The sequence below is a fragment of the Chlorocebus sabaeus genome, chromosome 14 (genome assembly GCF_047675955.1).
Source record: "Chlorocebus sabaeus isolate Y175 chromosome 14, mChlSab1.0.hap1, whole genome shotgun sequence".
Lineage (NCBI taxonomy): Eukaryota > Metazoa > Chordata > Mammalia > Primates > Cercopithecidae > Chlorocebus > Chlorocebus sabaeus.
In genome coordinates this window covers 99027358-99049515 of record NC_132917.1, presented here as the reverse complement: position 1 = coordinate 99049515, position 22158 = coordinate 99027358, and the positions used below count along the sequence as shown (strand labels likewise).

The following is a 22158-nucleotide window of genomic DNA, read 5'->3' as shown; positions in this document are numbered from 1 at the left end:
AATAATTCAACTATGGGCGCCACAGGAGTCATGAAAATACTACGTGAGAAAGCAGAAAACCGGGAAATAACTATAAATGTTTAACGTTTAGTGAAGAATCAAATAAACCAGGGTATATTCACACCATGGAATATTATGTAACCATCACCCATATAAATCTGACAGTTCAATAAAAACACAGAGAAAGTCTATGAAATAATGGTAAATTTAAAAGCAGAATATACAATAATTTAGACACTCTGACTGCACCTATGTAGAAAACATTTGAGGAGAAAAAAACTAAAAGGAAAGGCTCCCAAGTGGTAGCAATAAGGCAACCAGATTATAAATTATTTTTCTTTTTAGAAGGTTTGCTCTATTAATGGTGATAAAAAATAATTGCTAACACTTACGGGGAGCTTTCAATACTAAGCACATCACATGTTCATTTCTCTTTATAACAACCCTATGAGACGGATACTATTAATACTCTTATTTTACAAGAAAATTGAGATTTAAAGAGACTGAGTAACCAAAATCACACACAGATTAGAGAGTAGATCTGAGGCCAGTTCTTGGTCTGGCTCCTATAAAAGTCCAGGCTTTTTAATCACTACATTATACTTCTATTTAGCTTTTTTTTTTTTTCCAATTAGAAGATGTATTGTTTTAAAAATAAGTCCATAGTACAATCAAATGGCATTTCCTTTATGATGTAAAAAAGTACTGAGACCTTAACTGGATTGGCTCTAACCCTTTTAGAAATCAATGTGGCAAGGAGTGGGAGAGAGAGAAGGAAGCCAGTGTAGGGATGGCAATGACTTGGGACAGGCAGAGAAGGAGGAAAGACGGAGACCTCCAGGGCACCCACCTCTCCTGGGGCCTTGTTTGCATAATTCTTCTTGGCAGCCTCCTGGAGTTCCATGGCCTGCTGGATGTACATTTTCCCAGCTAGGATTTCACTTTCCAGCATCGACAGCTCTTTCAACGAAATGGGCCAGTTCAACCGTTCTAAAGCCTGGTTTAAAACTGTTTTGTTTTCCAAGTACTGTATTGGTTTGTTTGCATCTAACCTAAAAAACAAACAAGCAAAAAACAAGAGGAAGAAACAAAAAACAAAGAAAATGACTGTAATTGAAAAAAATATGGTAAGATGGTTTCCTAAGAAACTCTCCCCTGAGAAACATCTGTTGAAGCTAGTGTCAGTTGTCAGATGACAGCATCATAGCCATACCCTCTGGCCCATCAAGACTTTGGTAGCTTACAAAGGTTAGAAATAACCATCTCTGTGAATTATGGTAGGCACTTTTCCTTATTACCTCATTAGGTTATCTGACTTTAGAGAAGTATGATACACATAAATTTTTCAGCATTTTTTATCTCCATATTTGGAGTCTAACATCTGGCAGAACCAAACATGAGCTTCAAAGAGATTTCACACAAGTATGCCTAAGCAGTGACTCTGAAAAACAAAGCAAAGCAAAACAAACCCAAATATTTGCCTCAGTGCAGTAATTCTTATACCAGCTCATTTTAGCTATTTTTATCTCCTTTTCTCTTTGTGGGCCTAAATAAGTCTAAACTATTTGGCTTGGCTGTTTTGGTACATAAAGAACAGAAGCCAAACTTTCTATGGCGGATAAGCAGGCTGTGGGACTCCAGAGGAAGCTAGTGTGGTGTGATGGCCCAGGGCCTGGATTCTGTTTCCAGTCTGAGCTGCTTCTGAGTCAGACATGGCTGGAAGGGAATGGGTAGCGAGAAAGAAAACAATTCATGATTATCACTCTTATTGCTAAAAGCATCACTTATTTCTTTAGATGTTGGGTATTGGAAGAGTACAGTCTAAACTCAGCACAACCACAGGACTCCATCCACAAACTCGTACCCAGAAGACAACACAACATTCTTATTGGAATGATGCCAGCAAGATGGTGGAATAAAAATCCCGGCCCTCATTCCCCTACAGAGACACTGACTTAACAATGTATGAACCAAATTGCCTTTGTGAGAATTACAGAAACCAGTGATGAGCTTGTGGCACCTTAGACAAGTTCAAATCCAAGAAGAACTGTATGAAGCAGAGTAAGAAAGTTTGTTACATTTTGCCTGCCCTAACCTCTCCTCCTTCCCAAAACAATGTGATGCAATTGGAAGAAAACTCCCCAATCCTGGCTTCTCCTTTGGAGAAGACAGTGGAATACACATTCAAAGTTCTTGTGTTTTGGGAGACTTCTCAAGAAACAGGTTTCTGTCTTGCCTGATTCAGAGTGCTGATGAGAACAGTGGTATATTTTGCATGTCAGGTTGGGACCTCTGAGAACAGAAATGGGCGCTACAGCTTGTTACAGCATTGGAGATACTGCAGTACTTCAGAGCGACACCAGGGGGAGCACGATATTATAGGCTCCTGAAAGAAACGGGCAAACCTTTTTCACTGGGAAATTACACACACAAGCCCAGAGAAGACACATCCCCAGAAAAGGTTTCAGAGATTCCCCCACATCTCTAGCTGGGATGACTGGTGAAGCCCTTCACCTGTAAGAGGCCAGTTTGTGAAAATCGGATGAAATAGCTGTTTTTTCAAATGTCATATTATCAACTAAATATCATAAGGCATACAAAATATAGGGAAAAGCACACAAAGATATGGGGAAACGGCCCAATCAAAGGAACACAATAAATCTTTAGAAATTGGTCCTAAAGAAATGGAGATACATTAATTACCTGACAAAAAATTCAAAACAACAATGTTAATGATGCTCAATGAGCTAAAAGAAAACAGAGACAACAAATACAACTTAGAAAAGTGATGCATGAACAAAATGAGAATATCAACAAAGAGACAGAAACCATAACAAAGAACCAAATAGAAATTCTAGAGCTGAAGAATATTATAACTGAATTGAAAACTTCACTAGAGGGGTTCAACAGCAGATGTGATTAAGCAGAAGAAAGCATCAGTGAACTTAAAGAATAGATTTTAAGTCATAAGTTGGTATAACAGATGAAGAATAGCATATAATGGTAAAAGGGCCAATCCACTAAGAGGATATAACAGTTATAAATATATGTGCACCTGGCATCAGAGTTCTCAAATGCATAAAATAAACTTTGATAGAATTGAAGAAATAGACAGCGACCCAGTATTAGCAGGAGACTTCATGCTCTGCTTTCAATAAAGGACAGAACAACTATACAGAAGATCAATAATGAAACAGAGGACTTGAACAACACAGATCAATTGGGCCTAATGGAGAACACTTCACCAAACAACAGGAGAATACACATTCTTCTCAAGTACATATGGAATATTCTCCAGAATACACTGAATGTTAGGCCACAAAACAAATATTTAAAAAAAAGAAAGTTGAAAGCAAAGTATTTTTTCTGAACAAAATGAAATGAAGCTAGAAATAATAACAAAAGGAAAACTGGAAAATCCACAAATATATAAAAATTAAGTCACATATTCTTAAACAACCAATGTGTCAAAGAACAAATCACAAGGGAAATTGGAAGATATCTTGAGATAAATGAAGGAAAAAAAACACAACATATCAAAATGTATGAGACTCAGTGAAGGCAGTACTAAGAAGGAAGTTTATAGTGGCAAACACATTTTAAAAGGAGGAAGGTCCCAAATTAACAATTTAACTTTACTTTTCAAGGAACTAGGAAAAGAACAAATGAAAGCCCAAGTTAGTAGAGGGAAGAAAATAATAAAGATTAAAAATAGAGTATAGAAAAACAATAGAAAAAATATCAATGAAAGATTGGCTTTTTTGAAAAGACCAACAAAATTGACAAATTCTTAGCTAGACTAACCAAGAAAAAAGAGAGAAGACTCAAATAACTAAAATCAGAAATGAAACTGGAAACATTACAACTGATGACACAGAAATTAAAAGGATTATGAGACTACTATGAACAATATTATACTGACAAATTGCATAACCAAGAAGAAATGGATAAATTCCTGGAAACATATTGCCTACTAAGACTAAATCATAAATAAATAAACTGAATAGATCTATAACTAGTAAGGAAATCAAATTAATAGTCAAAAATCTCCTAACAAATAAAAGCCCAGTACCACATGGCTTAACTGGAGAATTCTGCCAAACAATGAAATAATTAATAACAATTCTCCTCAAACCTCTTTCAAAAGATTGAAAAGGGAGAAATACTCCTAACTCATTTTATGAGACAGAAATTACACTGATACCATAACCAGACAGAGATACTACAAGGAAAAAGAAACTACAGACCAATGTCCCTGATGAACAGTGATGCAAAAATCCTCAACAAAATAGTAGCAAACTGAATTAAACAGCACGTTAAAAAGATAATCACCATGAAAAAAATGGGCTTCATTCCTGGAATGCAAGGATGGTTCAACATATGAAAATTAATGTAATATACCACATTAACAAAATGAAGGACAAACCCCACATGATTATCTCAAGTGATGCAGAAAAATCATTTGACAAAAGTCAACATCCTTTCATGATAAAAACACTCAGCAAACTAGGAATAGAAAGAAACTACATCAACATAATGAAGCTTACAGCTACTATCGTACTTAATAATGAAAGATTGAAAGCTTTTCCTCTAAGATCAGGAATAAGGCAACAATGTCCACTCTTCTCCCTTTATTTAACATAGTACTGGAAGTCTTAGAGAAATTAGGCAAGAAAAAAAAAGGAACAACATCCAAATTAGAAAAGAAGTAAAATTATCTCTGTAGAAGACATGATTTTCCATGTAGAAAAACCCTAAAGATTCTACAAATACTGTTAGAACTAATAAATTCAGCAAACTTAAAGGATATAAAATCAACAAATAAAATCAGTTGCCTTTCTATACACTAACAATGAAAAATCAGATAAGGAATTAAGAGAATAATCCCATCTACAATAGCATCAAAAAGAATAAATTAGGAATAATTTTAAGAAAGTGAAATATTTGTACACTGAAAACTACAAAACATTGCTGAAAGAAATTAAAGACGACACAAATAAATAAATAAGACATTTTGTGTTCATGGATTGAAAAACTTAATTGTTAAAATGTCCATACTACCCAAAGTGATGTACAATTCTATGCAATCCCTATCAAAATCCCAACGGCATTTTTTGTATAAATACAAAAAAATCCTAAAATTTATATGGAATTTCAACAGATCCTGAATAGCTAAAACAATCTTGAGAAAGAACAGAGTTGGAGGCCTCATACTTCCAGATATCAAAACATACTACAAAGCTACAATAATCAAAACAGTGTACTGTCTGTAGTGTAATAAAAGCAGTGGCACTGGCCTAAAGACAGACATACTGAATACTGGAACTGAATAAAGAGTCCATAAATAAGCTCTCATGTGATCTTGTCAAGTGATTTTTGACAAGGGTGCCAAGACTACACAATGGAAAAATGACAGTCTCTCCAAGAAGTTATTCTGGGGAAACTGGCTATCCATATGCAAATGAAGTTGGACTCTTGGTTTAAAACATATATAAAAACTAACTCAAACAGATTAAATATCCAAGCCTATAAAACTCCTAGAAGAAAACAGGGATAAAGCTTCATTATACCAAATTTGGCAAGCTTTTTTGGATATGACACCAAAAGTGTAGGCAGCAAAAGCAAAAATAGACAAATGGGACTATATTAAACTTAAAAACTTTTGTGCATCAAAGAAAATAGCTGCACATCAACAGAGTGAAACAGGAACCTAAAATATGGAAGAAAGTGTATGCAAATCATAAACCTGAGAACGGGTTAATGTCCAGGATATATAAAGAACTCCTACAACTCAACAACAGCATAACCCAGTTTAAAAATGGATAAAGGGCTTGACTAGATATTTCCCTGAAGAAGACATACAAATGTCCAGGAATCACGTAAAAAAATAAGAGAAATGCAAATCAAAACCACTATGAGATATCCTTCATATCCATTAGGATAGTCACTACAAAAACAAACAAACAAAAAAAATAGAAAATAAGTGTTGCCAAGGATGTGGAGAAGGATTCATGAAGTTCAGAAAACTTCCAGCTGGATAAACTCAAAGAGAGTCACATCAACACACATTATAATTAAACTACTGAAGGGCAAAGAGGGAATCTTGAAAGGAATAAGACAAAAGTGACTTGTCATAAATAAGGACTCTTCTATAAGATTAACAGTTGATTTCACATCATCAACTACGGAAGCCAGAAGGTAACAGGGTGATATATTTAATGTGCTGGAAAAAAAAGAAAAAATAATATCAGTCAAGAATTCTATATCTGGTAACACTATTCTTCAAAAATGAAGACAAGATTAAGACATTTCCAGATAAATAAAAGGTAAGAGAGTTTGTTACTAGTAGACTTGTCCTAAAAGGAATGCTATAAAGAGCTCTTCATGTTGAAGTGAAAGGATACAGAAGATAATTCTAAGATACATGATGAAATAAACAGGACTAGTAAAGATAACTACATAGGTAAATACAAACACTAGTATTCTTGTATGTTTGGTATGTAACTCATTTTGTTGTTTTCTTTATTCTTTAAGAGGCAAATGCATAAAACAATAATTATAAATCAATGTTAATGGGCATACAATGTAAATGATATAATTTGTGACAATAACTATATAGAGGAGGTTGAAGCTGAATAGGAACAGTTAATGTTGGCTACTAAAACTAACTTCATATCAATTCAAACAAGATTGTTATAAATGTAGGAGGTTAACTATAATTCCCATGGTAACCACTAAGAAAATAATTAAAAAGTACACAGAAAAGGAAATAAAGAGCGATCACAATGACCCATTAGAACAAATCAAAAATAAAAGACATAAATATTGGAGAAATTGAGGAACAAAAAATTTGACATGCAAAACAAATAGCACAATGGCAGAAGTAAATTTTTCATTATCGGTAATCACTGTAAATGTCAATAGATTAAACTCACTAATTAAAACAGAAAGACTGGCAGAATGAGGAAAATAATGATCCAACTATATGCTGCTTAAAAAGAGATTCACTTTAGACCTAAAGACACAAATAGGTTAAAAGTGAAAGGAAGAAAAAAGATATTCCATGGAAATAGTAACCAAAGAGAGTTGGAGTGGCTATAATATTACCAGCAAAATAGATTTCTTATACCTTGTTACAAGAGACAAAAGGTAACATCATATATTGCTAAAAGTCTCAAATCATCAAGCAGATATGAAAACTAGAAACACATATGCATACTGAGCCTTAAAATGTGTTAAGTAAATATTGACAGAATCAAAGGGAGGCATAGACAGTTACGTATAGTTATGTCTTGGTATCCACGGGGGATTGGTTCTAGTACCCCCTAGGGAAGCCAAAATCCACAGATGCTCAAGTCTCTTAAATAAAATAGTGTCATATTTGCATATAACCTACACACATCCTTCTGTACACTTTAAATCATTTCTAGATTATTTATAATACCAAATACAATGTTAATGCTATGTAAATAGTTGTTATACTATACTTATTTTTATTTGTATTTTTATTGTTGTATTATGATTTTTCTTTTTTAAAAAATATTTTTTATGCATGGTTGGCTGAATCATGGATGCAGATCCCACATATATGGAGGGCCAACTGTGTAAAAATAGTTGGAGACTTCAACGCTTCACTTTAGATAACGGATAAAACATCTAGACAGAAAATTTATAAGAAAATAGAGCACTAGAAAACGCTATAAATGAACTAGACTTAACAAACATATCCAAAACACCCCATCCAGCAACATCAGAATATACATTAAGTGCACATTTAACATTTTCTGGGATAGACCATACGTTAACCATAGCAATTCTCAAGATATTTAAAAGGTCAAAATCACACCAAGTATATTTTCCACCCACAATGGAATAAAGCTAGAATAACAATGAAGGGAAAATTGGAAAAACGGAAAATGCATAGAAATTAAACACCACATTCAAACAACCAATAGGCCAAAGAAGAAATTACTAGAGAAATTAGAAAGCAATATGAGATAAATGAAAATGAAAACATAACACACCCAAACTTATGGGTGCAGCAAAGCCAGTGCTCAGAAGAAGTTTTATGACTGTAAATTCCTCATTGAAAGATAGCTCTCAAATCAACAACCTAAATTTACATCTTAAGTACCTAGAAAAAGGAGAGAAAACTAAACTGAAAGCCAGCAGAGGAAGGAAATAATAAAGAGAGCACCTATAAACAAATTATAGAATAGAAAAACAACTGAGAGAATCAACAAAATTAAAATCATGTTCCTTAAGATATCAACAAAATTGACAAATCTTCAGCTAGATTGACTGAAAGGAAAAAACACATAATTACTACTATCAGAACTGAAAGCAGGCACATTACTAATTCAGCTTACAAAAATCAAAAGAATTATAGCGAATACTATGACTAGTTCTATGCCAAAAATAGATAATCTAGATGAAATGCGCAAATTCCTAGAAACAGATGACCAAAATGACTCAAGAAGAAATAGATAATCTCAACAGTCTCTATAACAATTAAATACTTTGCATAAGAAAACAAAATCCCCCCCAACAAAGGGAAGTTAAGAAGCAGTTGCCTTCACTGATGAATTCTACCAAACAATTAACAACAATACTGCTCAAACTCTTCCAAAAAATGGATGAGGGAATACTTCTTAATAGTCAACAAGAAGAGAATTACCCTGATACCAAGGCCAGACAAACATGCCAAAGAAAACTACAAACCATTTTCTTTATAAATACGGACATAAATATTCCAAAGAAAACACTAGCAAAAGACCATTTTCTTTATAAATATGGACATAAATATTCTTAATAAAACACTAACAAATCAAATCCAACAGAACATTAAAAGGATTATACACCATGACTAAGTAGGATTTATGCCAGAAATGCAGGAGTGGTTCAACTTAAGAAAATCAAATGATTTAATACATCACATTAGTAGAGCAAAGGGAAAAAAAACATGATCATCTCAATATATACAGAAAAAGCACCTGACAAAATTTAACACACACTTTTCATGACAAAAACTATCAGAAAACTAGGAATACAGGGAATTTCCTTGCTTTCTCACTGGTATCGGGAACAAGACAAGCATGTCCCCTTTCACCACTGCTATTCAGTGTTATTCTAGAAGTACTAGCTAGATCAATTAGGTAAGAAAAAGAAACAAAAGGCATCCAAATTAGAAAGAAAGAAGTAAAATTATTTCTACTTGCAGATGACATGTTTCTATGTATAGAAAACTCCATAGATTCCACACAAAGCCACTAGTATCAATAAATTCAACAAAGTCGCAAGGTACGAGGTCAAATACAAAATTCAGCTATGTTTTTATGTACCAGCAATGAACAATCTGAAAATGACGTTAAGAAAACAATCCCATTTATAATAGCACCCAAAAGAACAAAATAACAGAGGATGTGAAAGGCATGTATACTGAAAACTATATAACATTGCTGAAGGAATTAAACACCCACTAAATAAATGGAAAGACATCCTATGTTCATTGATTGGAAGACAATATTGTTAAAATGGTAATACTCTTCAAAGCAAACTTTAGATTACATATAATGCCTATAAAAATTCCAATTTTTTTTCAGAAACAGAAAAGCCAATCCTCAAATTTATACAAAACTTCAAGGGGCCCTGAATAGTCCAAACAATTTTGAAATAGAAGAACAAAGTTGAAGGACTCATACTTCCTAATTTCAAAACTTAATACAAATCTACAGTAATTAAAACAGTGTCAACTTACATAAAGATAGTCATATGTGGACCAGTGGAATAGACAGTCCAGAAATAAACCCAAATATTTATGATCAGATGACTTTTGGCAAGAGTGCCAAAACCATTCAAAGGGAAAGATATAGTCTCTTAAATAAATAGTGCTGGATAAACTGGATATTTACATGCAAAAGAATGAAGCTGGAACCCTACCTCACAATAGATAGAAAAATTCACTCAGAAATGGATCAAAAGCCCAGATGTAAGACCTAAAACTGTAAACATATTAGAAGAAAACAAAAGGATAAATGCTCATGACTTTGTATTTGGCAATGCATTCCTAGATTTGACACCAGAAACACAAACAAAAGAAAAAAAAGATGCATTCACTTCCTAAAACTTCTGGACATCCAAGGACATCATGAAGAATACGAAAAGATAACCCATAGCATGGGAGAAAATACTGGCAAATCAGATATCTGATAATGACTTCATCCTCAGAAGTTATACAACAAAAACACAACCCAATTTGAAAATGGACAAAGAACTTGAATAAACATTTCTCCAGAGAAGATATACAAATGGACAACAAGCACATGAAAAGATGTTTAACGTCTTTGGTCATTAAGAAAATGTGTATCAAAACCACAATAGAATAGCCTTTCACACCCATGAGGATGACTTTAAAAAAAAAAAAAAAAAAAAGGGAAAATGTCAAGTATTCGTGAGGATGTGGAGCAATAAGAACCTACCACATGACCCAGCAATCTCACTACTGGATAGTTATCCAAAGATAGTAAATCAATATGTATCATAGGGACACCTGCACCCTCATGTTTATTGCAGCAAGATATGGAATCAACCTAAGTGTCCATCAATGGATGGATGGATAAAGAAAATGTGGTATAGATACACAGTGGAATACTATTCAGCCAAAAAAGGAACACAATCCTATCATTTGCAGCAACGTGGATGGAACTGGAGGTCATGATATTAAGTGAGATAAGCCGGGCATGGAAAGACAAACAGTTCTCACTCATCTGTAGGAGCCCCCCCCACCAAAAAAAAAAAAAAAAAAAAAAGTTGATCTCATGGAGGCAGAAAATAGAATCATAGAGTGTGTGTGGTGGCGGGGGAGATGAAGAGAGGTTGGTTGATGAATACAAACATACAGTTAGGTAGAAGGAAAAAGCTGTAGCACTTGATGACACAGTAGGGTGACCAGAGTTAACAATAATTTATTGCGTATTTCAAAATAGCTGAAAGAGACAACTTAAAACGTTCCCAACACAAAGGGATAATAAATGTTTGAGGTGATAGATAGCCTAAACACCCTGTTTTGATCATTACATGTGTGCAAATATCAAAATATCACATGTACCCCAAAATATGTACAATTATTATGGGTCCATAAAAAATAAACAGATATGTTCTAAAAATGGCATAGCCACTGTGGAAAATAGTTTGGTGGTTCCTCAAAAAGTTAAGCATAGAATTGCCACGTGACAAGTAAATTCACTGCTAGGTATATACCCAAGAGAAATGAAAGCATATGTCCACAAAGAAACTTCTACACGGATGCATATGGCAACATTACTCATGACAGCAAAAAAGCAGAAACCACCCAAATGCCCGTCAGTGGAAGAATGGGCGGACCAACGTGATGTATAAATACACATGTAGTACTGATACCTGGGTGGACCTTGAAAACGTGAGGTTTTTCCATTAACTAAGTAAAAGCTGCCAGACACAAAAGATCACATGCTATATGATTCCCTTCATATGACATCTCCAGAGTAGCCAAAATCAGAGACGGGAAACAAACTCGTGGTAACCCGGAAAAGGGGGAGACAGGAACGCGGAGTGACAAATTTATGGGTACAAAGTGTTTTTCTGGGGAAATGAAAAAGTTTTGAAACTAGAAAACGGTAGTGGTTTGCAGAATAGTTTGAATATTTTAAACACCTCTGGGTTGTACACTTTAAAATGGGTAATTTTAGGTTACGTGAATTTCATCAAAAAAAAAAAAAGTGAGGAGGGAATGGAATGGCTTACTTTTCTTTTTCCTCTTGAGATAATGCTCGCCAAACAATTTTATTCAAGCGCCTGTTAAAAAAAAAAAAAGTCAACAATAATTTAGTAGCAATACTTCATTTCATGGCAAAAGGCTGACCCCAGGCACTGCAGTGGGAGCCCATCTAAGCATCACCTCCACTGAGCCAGGCCACTGTCAGGTGCTTAAAGACACCGGATGTGTCACCTCAGCACCACTGCAGCAGCCTCATGGTTTGTGGCAACTGCGTCAAATATGAAAGGAGGGCTCAGTCCCCAGCTCAGTCAGGTAAAACTCAGACTGAGTAAAGGCAATTGACAAACTGGTCTTCGTTATCGCTGTTTTAAACCGTTTCTAAACACCCACCGTTTTTCTTCTTATGGAAACGTAACTGGGTTCTTTAGTTCGCTTTCTGTAGACACTCTTCTGCCTGGATTCTCAGATCAAAAGAGGTTAACAGGGTCATAAACAACAGGATTGGACACACTTTAGAGATCAAGCGGCCTGGCTGCCTTGTTTTCCAAAGGAGGCTGCCAGGAGGGGCAGCTGGATGAAGCACCTTGCTCACCCACGGCTGCTGGCTGGCGGTGCTGAGACTGACCATGTTTTCAGAGGGAAGCTGTCGACCGAGAGCAAAGAAGGAGGTTGGAGCTAGTGGTTCCTACAGGGTAGCTATAGCTGCTCTTTCGGCTACTAATCAGTGCTGCTTCTTCAGAGTCCCAGTCCAGTTCTGTGTCATTGTGTCAGGACATCAACACCGGAAAGCAGGCTTTCTGAGCTGCAGGGCACAGAACACTGGCTCCAGGGATTGTGAGCTGATGTTCCATTAAAAAATACTGCCTCCGGCTGGGCGCAGTGGCTCACTCCTGTAATCCCAGCACTTTGGGAGGCCGAGGCGGGCGGATCGGCTGAGGTCAGGAGTTTGAGACCAGCCTGGCCAACATGGTGAAACCCTGTCTGTACTAAAAAAAAAAAAAAATACAAAAATTAGCTGGGCATGGTGGCAGGCGACTGTACTCCCAGCTACTCTGGAGGCTGAGGCAGAAGAATAGCTTGAACCCAGGAGGCGGAGGTTGCAGTGAGCCGAGGTCACGCCACTGCACTCCAGCCTGGGTGACAGAGCGAGATTCCGTCTGAAAAAAAACAAAAAACAAAAAACAAAAACCACTGCTTCCATACAACGAGGTAGGCGAATGCTGCTGCTCTTTAGGAGGCATTCTTCTAACCACTGGACCCAGCGTCAGCGGGACAGGGCTCAGAGCACAGATTTCGGGTGGCCGCATTCTCCTGTCCTGCCCTCCCATCGTGGGCCTGGTGAGAACACAGAAAGGGCGTCTGCATGGTGGTGAAGAGGGTAGACTCCGGAGCCACAATGCCAGGGCCCAAAGCTCAGTCGGCTGCTTCTCCTTCTTGCCGTGAGGCTTGGGGCCAGTGCCCTACTTCTCGGTAAAGGGGGGATGGTAATAGTACCGCTCCACTCCTAGTGTCACCATGGGGACCTGAGCTAGTGTGCACACAGCACAAAAATTGTGTCTGATCCAGGTAAGTGTGCTGTAAGTGACAGAAAAAGAGTGGGGAAGAGGGAAATAAGCCAGCTCAGTGCTCCTGTCTCACTTGAGATGTCTGGTTCTTTGGGGCCTATTTGGAAATTGGCTTTCTTGAGTCATGTGATTCAGGTAATAATGATTAAGGCTTCTAAGATTGGTTAAAAGGATTTATAGTATGCATTTTAGGTATTTTGTGTGTGTGCGCTTTTCTGAAAAACAAACAGACAAAAACCCCATTCACAATCCCCTTAAATGTAAATGTTGAGAGTGGAGGCAGTCTGGTGGGGAGGCCGGGAGTGTGGGTGAGGGTTCTGGGGTCAAACCTTGGTGGCCTCACTTTGCTGCTGTGTGACCCTGTGCTACATAGCTTTTGGAAACTGTTTTTGCATTGATAACACAAGGCTAACACCACCTGCCCTTGGACTCCTTGAGAGGATTAAGTGAGATGCATACATACAGTGACCGGAATAGCTCAGTGTTTATTCCCTCCAGATTCTGAAAAGCAAACTTAGAAATGCTGAGTCATCACTGGTAAATGTGGGTCCAGTTTTCTAGCACAGGTCTCTAATTTTAATTCACTTCTTTAGAACATATTTTTCCAGGAGCATATTTTTATAGCCTTTGTTATTGCCCTGTTTTCCACCTTCACCAAAATACTTCAATGGCTCTACTGACCAGGGAGGCCATGCAGGAAAGCCAGTCAGAATGTGGGATGAGGGAGTCCCTGTGGGATTCGGGCCGGGCACTGGACCTGAGGGCCTCTCCGCGGCTGGGATTTTACTAGCCCCACGATTCAGGGATTTTACTAACAACGGTTTCCCTCTTCGTTTTTTGTAGGAGAGTGAAATTTGGCTGAGGGATTGCATTCACCAACTTTCTGTATCTCTAGTTCTCAAATCAGCTTGTGCCAAGAGTTGACTCATTTGCAAAGCAACTTGTAACTAGTGACACTTCAGAAGGCTGAGGAGCAGCCAGCCCAGCAAATCAGAGACGGTAAGGAGAGGTTTCTAAGCATGGTCCCTGAGCCAGGCTAGAACGGATGCTGCTTCTGTGATCTGAGAGCTGTGACCTTGACTTTAGACTTTCCATGAAAGTAAGCAGCAGAAAAATCACTCCAGAATCCAGCCAGCCCTGGCAATATCCACTCAAAGCTTATACTCAGACACACAAAGCCAAACTTGCCGCCTGGATTCTTAAAATGAGACGAAAGGACTCCATGCATGGGCACTTAGTGTGACCCCCAATAATAAGTTTATGTCATTATTTTGACCAAAGGACTGTGAGCTTTCCATTTGCCTGGCCATCCCTAAACGGATGGATTTATGATGACACGAAGGTTGTTTTGAAAGTTACATGTTGCTTATCTTTGCTGGGAAACTCCTTAGAAATGTTATATTGGGGATGGGGGTGGTAAATGTGTCATTAATTACTTTTCATATTCTGAATATCTTGAGAAAAGTGAAGCAAAATGGAAAAAGAAATTGACATTTGTTCACTATTGAATGCAAATGACCAGGAAATTTGGTTCTGTATAATATTCATGTTACTATTAATATTATTAAATAACAATGTTAAATAATTTACTTGATACAAACATCAAATTAGTGATACCAAATAATTCAACCAATAACTTAATTATTAAATAATATCAATCATGTTAAAATTGTTATTAATAATTTGAAGTTAATATAATTAATAACAATATAGTGACAATATTTCTCTAGAGGGTACTAAAAGGCTTTTCCAGATTCACATTCACTCACTGAAAGTAAGAAGGAAGACAAATGACTATGTTTGTTTTGGTTTTGCTGCTAAGAAAGGAGGCCTCTCTTTCGCCTGGGAAGGGGGTCCCTGTCCTTTCCCGAAATTCTTGGGAAAAGGTCATTGCAGTGGGAAGAACCAGATGACGTGCACCTATGGTTATTTTAGCGTCAGCAGAGTCAGGAGCGAAGGGGGAAGTAATGAACATCAGTTCCTCTTTATACATGATTTACGTAATCCTCACGACAGGCCTGTGAGATAGATGCTGTGAACAAGGAATCCGAGGCTCAGGACTGTCACACGCTGGAACACAGCTGCTGTCAGAACCAAGCAGGAAACCCCCGCGAACCGTCTGACCGCACAGCTCTATCTCCCGCGTGGCCCTGCATCAGGCTTTCACAGGCCGGGTAATTACAGGACTCAAATATTTGAATTATTCAAGCAAACGACATTAGAATGTGAATGGTATTGTTATACTGTATTCTGAACGACTGAGTTTGAAGAATTGAATTATATAAAATTTGAATTAAATTTGAATAGTCCTATACATACGGACACCTGCTAGGAATAGGGGATGCAGGAGGAAGCAAGGCTGGCTGAGCCCTGGTCTTGGGAGCTGACATCTCAGAGGGCAGAGATGGTCACCAAGCCAGCACCCCTGCAGAAGCTGTGAGTGCTCTGAGGGCCACAAGCAGGGTGGGCGCGGAGAGGAGCTCCCGAGAGGCGAGAGGCGTCTCTGAGGAGGGTCATTGGTGCTGAGGCAAGAAAGGATGAAAGACCCAGCTGGGGACAGCAGCGTAACAGGAGAGGAGCCAAGCTGGGAGGCAAGGCCTGTCTGGAAGTCTCCGAACCACAGGGAAGGGTGAACCTTGAATAGCTCATCCTGCTTCCCAAAGGAACACTCATCCTTGGTTCTTCTTTCCTCTCAGGTAAAGATTCAGAAATACTGAGGAGTCCACGGAGGCTGCTGAGGAGCGTGGTAAGGCGGCCTCCACTCTCGGGTGAGGGCAGCGATGGAGGCTCACGTTAAACGGGGTTTGGAGAGGCCGGGGATGGGCACAGTGGGGAGAGGCCTGCCGTTGGAATGATCCTTCATGAGGCAGGATCAGGCCTTATATTTGTTTGACTGAGCACATACTAGACATACGACAGCAGACCAACACATGCTGGCCTGGGCCAATCGTTAACTTCCCTGAGCTTTATTTCACCTGCCCACGTGGTGGCAAATGACAACCCTACTGCACAGCTCCCAGAACCGAGGACAGGCTGGCCTGAAGAAGCCAAACGCTCAGAGTTTAACTAAGTTTGTGCACCCAGGATTAATTAAAGGCTGGGGACCGGGTAGAGAGGTGATTACAGCATGGACAAGGACCAGCCTGTGAGCAGAGTCTCCTGTCTCAGCAAGGACACACGGGCGATTTTCACTGTCGTCAACTTGATCATCATCTTGAACTTGATAAAAGTAATTTTAAAATTAAAAAAAAAAACCTGTTATTTCCATTATCTCATTACTGTCGAGTTTTATTAGTCACTTTATAGAATGTTAGATGCCAAAATAATCAGATGCATTCTGCTAAAAGGAAAACTTTACAGATCTTATGGAAACATGAGATTTTTATGGATTTTGGAAAGGGAAGACGGTTTCTTTAAAACCTTGTTGAAGATATTCAGGTAAAGTACTTGATGCAGTGCCGAGCATGTAGGAAGTCCCTACATTAGCTGCTGCCACTGTTGTTTATATTCCTTACGAGCAATTTTTTTTAGACAAGGTCTCACTCTATCACCCAGGCTGGAGTGCAGTGGTGCAATCACAGTTCACTGCGGCCTCCAACTCCTGGGCTCAAGCAATCCTCCCCTCTCAGCCTCCCAAGTAGCTGGGACTACAGGCGTGCACCGCCACACCCAGCCTATATTTATTTATGTATTTATTTTTCATCACAGAATTGTATTTTTATTTTTGTGGGTACACAGTAGGTGTATATATTTGTGGGTTACATGAAATATTTTGATACAGGCATATGACGTATAATAATCACATCAGGGTAAATGGGGTATCCATCACCTCAAGCATTTATCCTTCCTTTGTGTTACAAATACTCCAATTATACTCTTCTAATTATTTTTAAATGTACAATAAATTATTGTTGATTACAATCACCCTGTTGTGATATCATTTTTTAAATTTTTTGTAGAGAAAAGGTCTCCCTATTGTTGCCCAGTCGGTCTCAAACTCCTGACCTCAAGCTGGCCTCCTGCCTCAGTCTCCCAAAGTGCTGGGATTACAGGCATGAACTACCACACCCAGCCTGAACAATTTTTAAATAGCTGCTTCATTAAAAAAAAAAACAAACTGAACTAAAACAAGAGGAGTCTCCTCTTCCATAAAATAAATTTCACATCCATTAAAGAGCAGCCAAGAGTAATACTCACTTTTCATAGCTTTGAATTGCCTGTTCCACTTTTTGCTTGTAGATATTGAGTTTGGCTCCTTGGGGGTTAATTAATGTCATCTTATTTGTGTCGTTGCACACATGTGCCAGAGGGAACACCTACATGTCAATGGCAAAGGAAAGGAAAGTGTCACTTGATAGGTTAACGCGTGCCTTCGAAAATGTATCTACCTAGCTGTACAATATGTTTTCTCTGACTATAAAGTCAATATACGATAAGTGTAGACCATTAGAAAACACAGCAAATCACAGAGAAAAAGAATCAGAGATATCATTGCTAACCTTTACCTTTCAATGTTTAAAACTATATATTTTAGAAATCACCACTACCACCACATACACACATGCACACACACACACACACACACACCCCCGCCCCAAACAACAACCAAAACTTTTCAGGAAACTTTAATCAGAATGGAGTTTCGCTCTTGTAGCCCAGGCTGGAGTGCAATGGTGTGATCTCTGATACGAGATTCTTATACATGTCAAAGAATGCTTAGTGATCAATAAATGAGGCTTCTTTTTGAGTTCTTTCTCTCTGCACCTGGTACTTACTTCTGGGTTTTGGGATATCTTTGATTTCATGCCACGCAGCTCCAGTGGGGAAAGATGGTAAATGTATTGGTTTGGTGGAACTTCAAATTCTGGTCTCCTTCCCCGATTCTGGGGGGACCCTTTCAATTTCAAAGTTCACTGTTAGCTTCTCCATGTATTCTAGCCAAGATTTTCAGTTGTATTCAAAGGGAGAAGCAGGGTGACAGATGCTTCCCTCATCTTCTCTAGAACTGAAACCCTCCTTCAATCGTTTTTCCAAATTCCTCTTTAATCTTAATAGTAACTGTAACTTTATGTTTACCTGTCTGCATATTACCTACCTCTCTCTATCAGAATGTAAGTTCCATAAGACAAGAAATTCTGTGTTGTTCACTTCTGGATTCCTATCACTTAGAATAGCACCTGGCACACAGTGTGCCCTCAACAAATGTTTGTTGATAAAGGAATAAATGCATGTTCCCAAAAGGTATATTCCATATATTAATATTTTTTCAAAATGCAAAAAAGCCTAACAGGAAAATGCCAAGCTACACTATCATGGCTTCAAAATGATTCCACCTGTGAGGACCACGCGGGGCATTTCAGAAACGTGGGGAACTATTTTTAAGAAGTAAATTTTAAATTTTAATCGAGGTGACACAGTTTATACTTTTATGTTTCCCCTTGCCTCCAAAATGATACAATAATGTTATTGTTGTTGCTATGTTTAAGAAAATAATACAAAGAAGAAGGAAGGAAGGAAGGAGAGAAAGAAAGAAAGAAAGAAAGAAATAAGAAAGAAAAGAAAGAAAGAAAAGAAAGAAAAGAAAGAAAGAAAGGAAAGGAAGGAAGTGAAAGGAAGGAAGGAAGGAAGGAAGGGAAGGAAGGAAGGAAGGAAGGATGAGAAAGAAGAGAAAGAAAGAAAGAAAGAAAGAAAAGAAAGAAAGAAAGAAAGAAAGAAAGAAAGGAAGGAAGGAAGGAAGGAAGGAAGGAAGGGAAGGAAGGAAGGAAGGATGAGAGGAAGGAAGGGAAAGGAAGGAAGGAAGAGAAAGAAAAGAAAGAAAAGAAAAGAAAGAAGAAAGAAAGAAAAGGACACATGCTGATAGATTTCTAGAGACAAAAAGCTGAGCAGAAATGTAAACATATGAGCAGGGCTGAAGCTGGGGGCTTGTTAAGCTGTGCGTCCAAAGATGGCAGGGCAGTGGGAGTTCAACTTCTGGAAAGCTAGTGGGACTATGAGTGTTCTGAAAAGCAAAGGCCTATGTCAGGCTCAATGCCTGATGTCAGCACTGGTATGAGGGTCTCTCACCCCCTGAAAGAAGAAGGTCCTGCCTAGGGAGAGAGGACACTGATGTAGCCTCACAATCAAGACCTAAATCAAGGCACTCTTTGAATCTGTGATATCTGCAACATCACCATGGAACAAGAGCTGTAAACGCCTATGAGGGTTGGGCAATGGATCAAGGGGATAGATTTAGGCAACTGCCAAACAGAAGGAGAAAGAGAAAAGGCAGATTTTTAAAGAATCTTGTGAAAATGAGCCAACATACTAGAATTCCCAAGTACACACCAAAAAAATGCCAAAATCATAGCTGAGCAAATTAACAATCAGAATGTCAATTCATATGATAATAAATTAATTTTATGACCATCTAACAATGACTTTAAATTAATTATGATTAACATTGTTTATTTATTATTAGGTTGTTCAAAGATGTTACAGCTATATAAAAGTACAAAAACTTACTAAAGTGCCATAAGAAGAAATGGATGGGAAAAAAAACAAGAAAAAAAATTTATCTTGGAAGAAAAGACATCATAATTGAAACAAAAATAATCTTAATAGAATAAATTCTAGGCTAGACAAAATTTTAAAAAAGAACCTGTGAACTAGGTGATAGATAATACTGAAGACTTTCCCCAGAATATAGCACAGAGAGACAAAAATAATATAGTTAACTAGTTGATGATTAAGAAACTTCAAATATATATTAATAGACATTTTAAAAGAATAGAATAGAAGGATGGTTAGATAATCAGCATTTGAAACCACAATAGCTGAGTTTTCTAGAGTTTAATAAAAGAAATAAGTCCTCAGATCAAAAATCAAGCCCACAACAAAAGACTAAAAATAAATCCAAACATAGACATGTCATCATAAGACTGCAACATACTGAATCTAAAAGAAAACCTTAAAAGCAACTCAAACAAAACAGACTGTATAAAGGAGTAGTATATATATCAGGTAATAGATATGTGAAAAGAATATCTTTATTTCTTAAGGGGAATTTACAGTTAACAGAGACCTTTATATCCAGCTAAACTATCATTCAACAGTGAAGAGAAAACTAAAGGTGCTTTTTAGATATAAAGAGACATACAGCTGAAACTGTTAAAAAATTTAACTCTTGAAAGTTGAAAAAGATTACTGTATATGTTCTAAAGGCAAAAGTGAAACTCTAAATCACAGTGATAAGATTTTTGGGGGAAAGGTTTTTAATGACTATTAAAAGCTACTAAAATCTCCCATTGTGTTTGGGAGGAGAATAAAAATACAGAATACCTTGAGACGCAGTTAAAAAAATTGTTGGCCAGGTGCAGTGGCTCATGCCTGTAATCCCAGCACTTCGGGAGGCCGAGGCAGGTGGATCACTTGGGGTCAGGAGTTCAAGACCAGCCTGGCCAATGTGGTGAAACCCTGTCTCTACTAAAAATACAAAAATTAGCTGGGGGAGGTGTCAGGTGCCTGTAATCCAAGCTACATGGGAGGCTGAGGCAGGAGAATCACTTAAAACCCAGGAGGTGGAGGTTTCAAGTGAGCCAAGATCACGCCACTGCACTCCAGCCTGGGTGACAGTGCAAGACTCTGTCTCAAAAAAAAAAAAAAAAAAAAAAAATTGTCATGTAACATTAAAACTTTTTAAATGATCACTAAAGGAATAAAAAACACAATCTACTGCTTCCACACAAGCTGTCGGGGGGCAGGGAAGAGGGAATATAGACAGCTTTATCCAACAAAAGGCAGGAAAGAAGAAAATTGACATTTAACAGAAAGCATAAAAAATAAGAGGTTAAAAAAAGTTCAAAGATATTCGTATTTACAAAAAATGGTATTTGCACTTAATGGAAAAATAGAGGAGGGAAAAATAAATCAAGATAGATAAAATCTCAAAAACATAATGTTAAAACAAATAGTAAGTTTCATAATTGTGCTTTCCAATGTAATACCATTTCTATAAAGTTTTAAACCTGTAGGACAATGTTTTAGTGCTTTTGTATTAAGAATATTAAAATAGGCTGGGTGCAGCGGCTCGCCCCTGTAATCCCAGCACTTTGGGAGGCCGAGGTGGGCGGATCACCTGAGGTTAGGAGTTTGAGACCGACCTGGCCAACATGGCGAAACCCTGTCTCTACTAAAAGTATAAAAAAAAATTAGCCAGGCATGGTGGCACGTGCCTGTAATCCCAGCTGCTTGGGAGGCTGAGGCAAGAGAATCGCTTGAACCCAGGAGTCAGAGGTTGCAGTGAGCCGAGATTGTACTACTGTACTCCAGCCTGGGCAACAGAATGGGACTCCGTCTCAAAATAAATAAATAAATAAATAAATAAATAAATAAATAAATAATAAAATATATATGGAAACTCATGCTAGGGTTTATCTCTGGAAAAGGAGGAATGGAAAGTGGAACAAAAAAGGGGTTGCACAGGGGGGCTGCAGCTTTATCTGAAATGCTTTATTTTTAAAATAATGGGAAAATTTAAAAAATAGGTTTGAAACTATCAATAGGGGTTACTTCTAAAAATTGAGATTTCAAGACAAGTGAAGAAGGTAGATAGGACTTTTACTTCCTACTTTATTGTTTCATTTTTCAAAAACTACATATATTTAATTTGGTAATTAAACCATCAAAGGACTAAAAAAAACAAACAATTGGCAAAGATTTAGAAAACTGAAGAGAAAGAAAGTTAAGAAACTGCACGGTCCAATCTTGCTACTTAACAACCACATGAATTCCACATGTGGGCTTCTAAACAATTCTTGTCAAAGAGAAGGAACCAGACAGTGGGCTGAAAGGTGGGCGGAC

At 37.6% G+C, this 22158-nt stretch overlaps 1 protein-coding gene across 1 annotated transcript in view; it reads right to left on the bottom strand.

Annotated features, from left to right (window-relative positions):
- The window catches only part of VWA3B (von Willebrand factor A domain containing 3B), a 233261-nt gene that overhangs the window by 42346 nt on the left and 168757 nt on the right, over positions 1 to 22158 (bottom strand). Inside the window, exons 20-22 of the mRNA XM_008008091.3 lie at positions 17518 to 17636; positions 11782 to 11832; positions 851 to 1052 (exon numbers count right to left, since the gene is read on the bottom strand). Coding sequence (XP_008006282.3) covers positions 851 to 1052; positions 11782 to 11832; positions 17518 to 17636 — 372 coding nt within the window. The remainder of the gene's footprint in view (positions 1 to 850; positions 1053 to 11781; positions 11833 to 17517; positions 17637 to 22158) is intronic.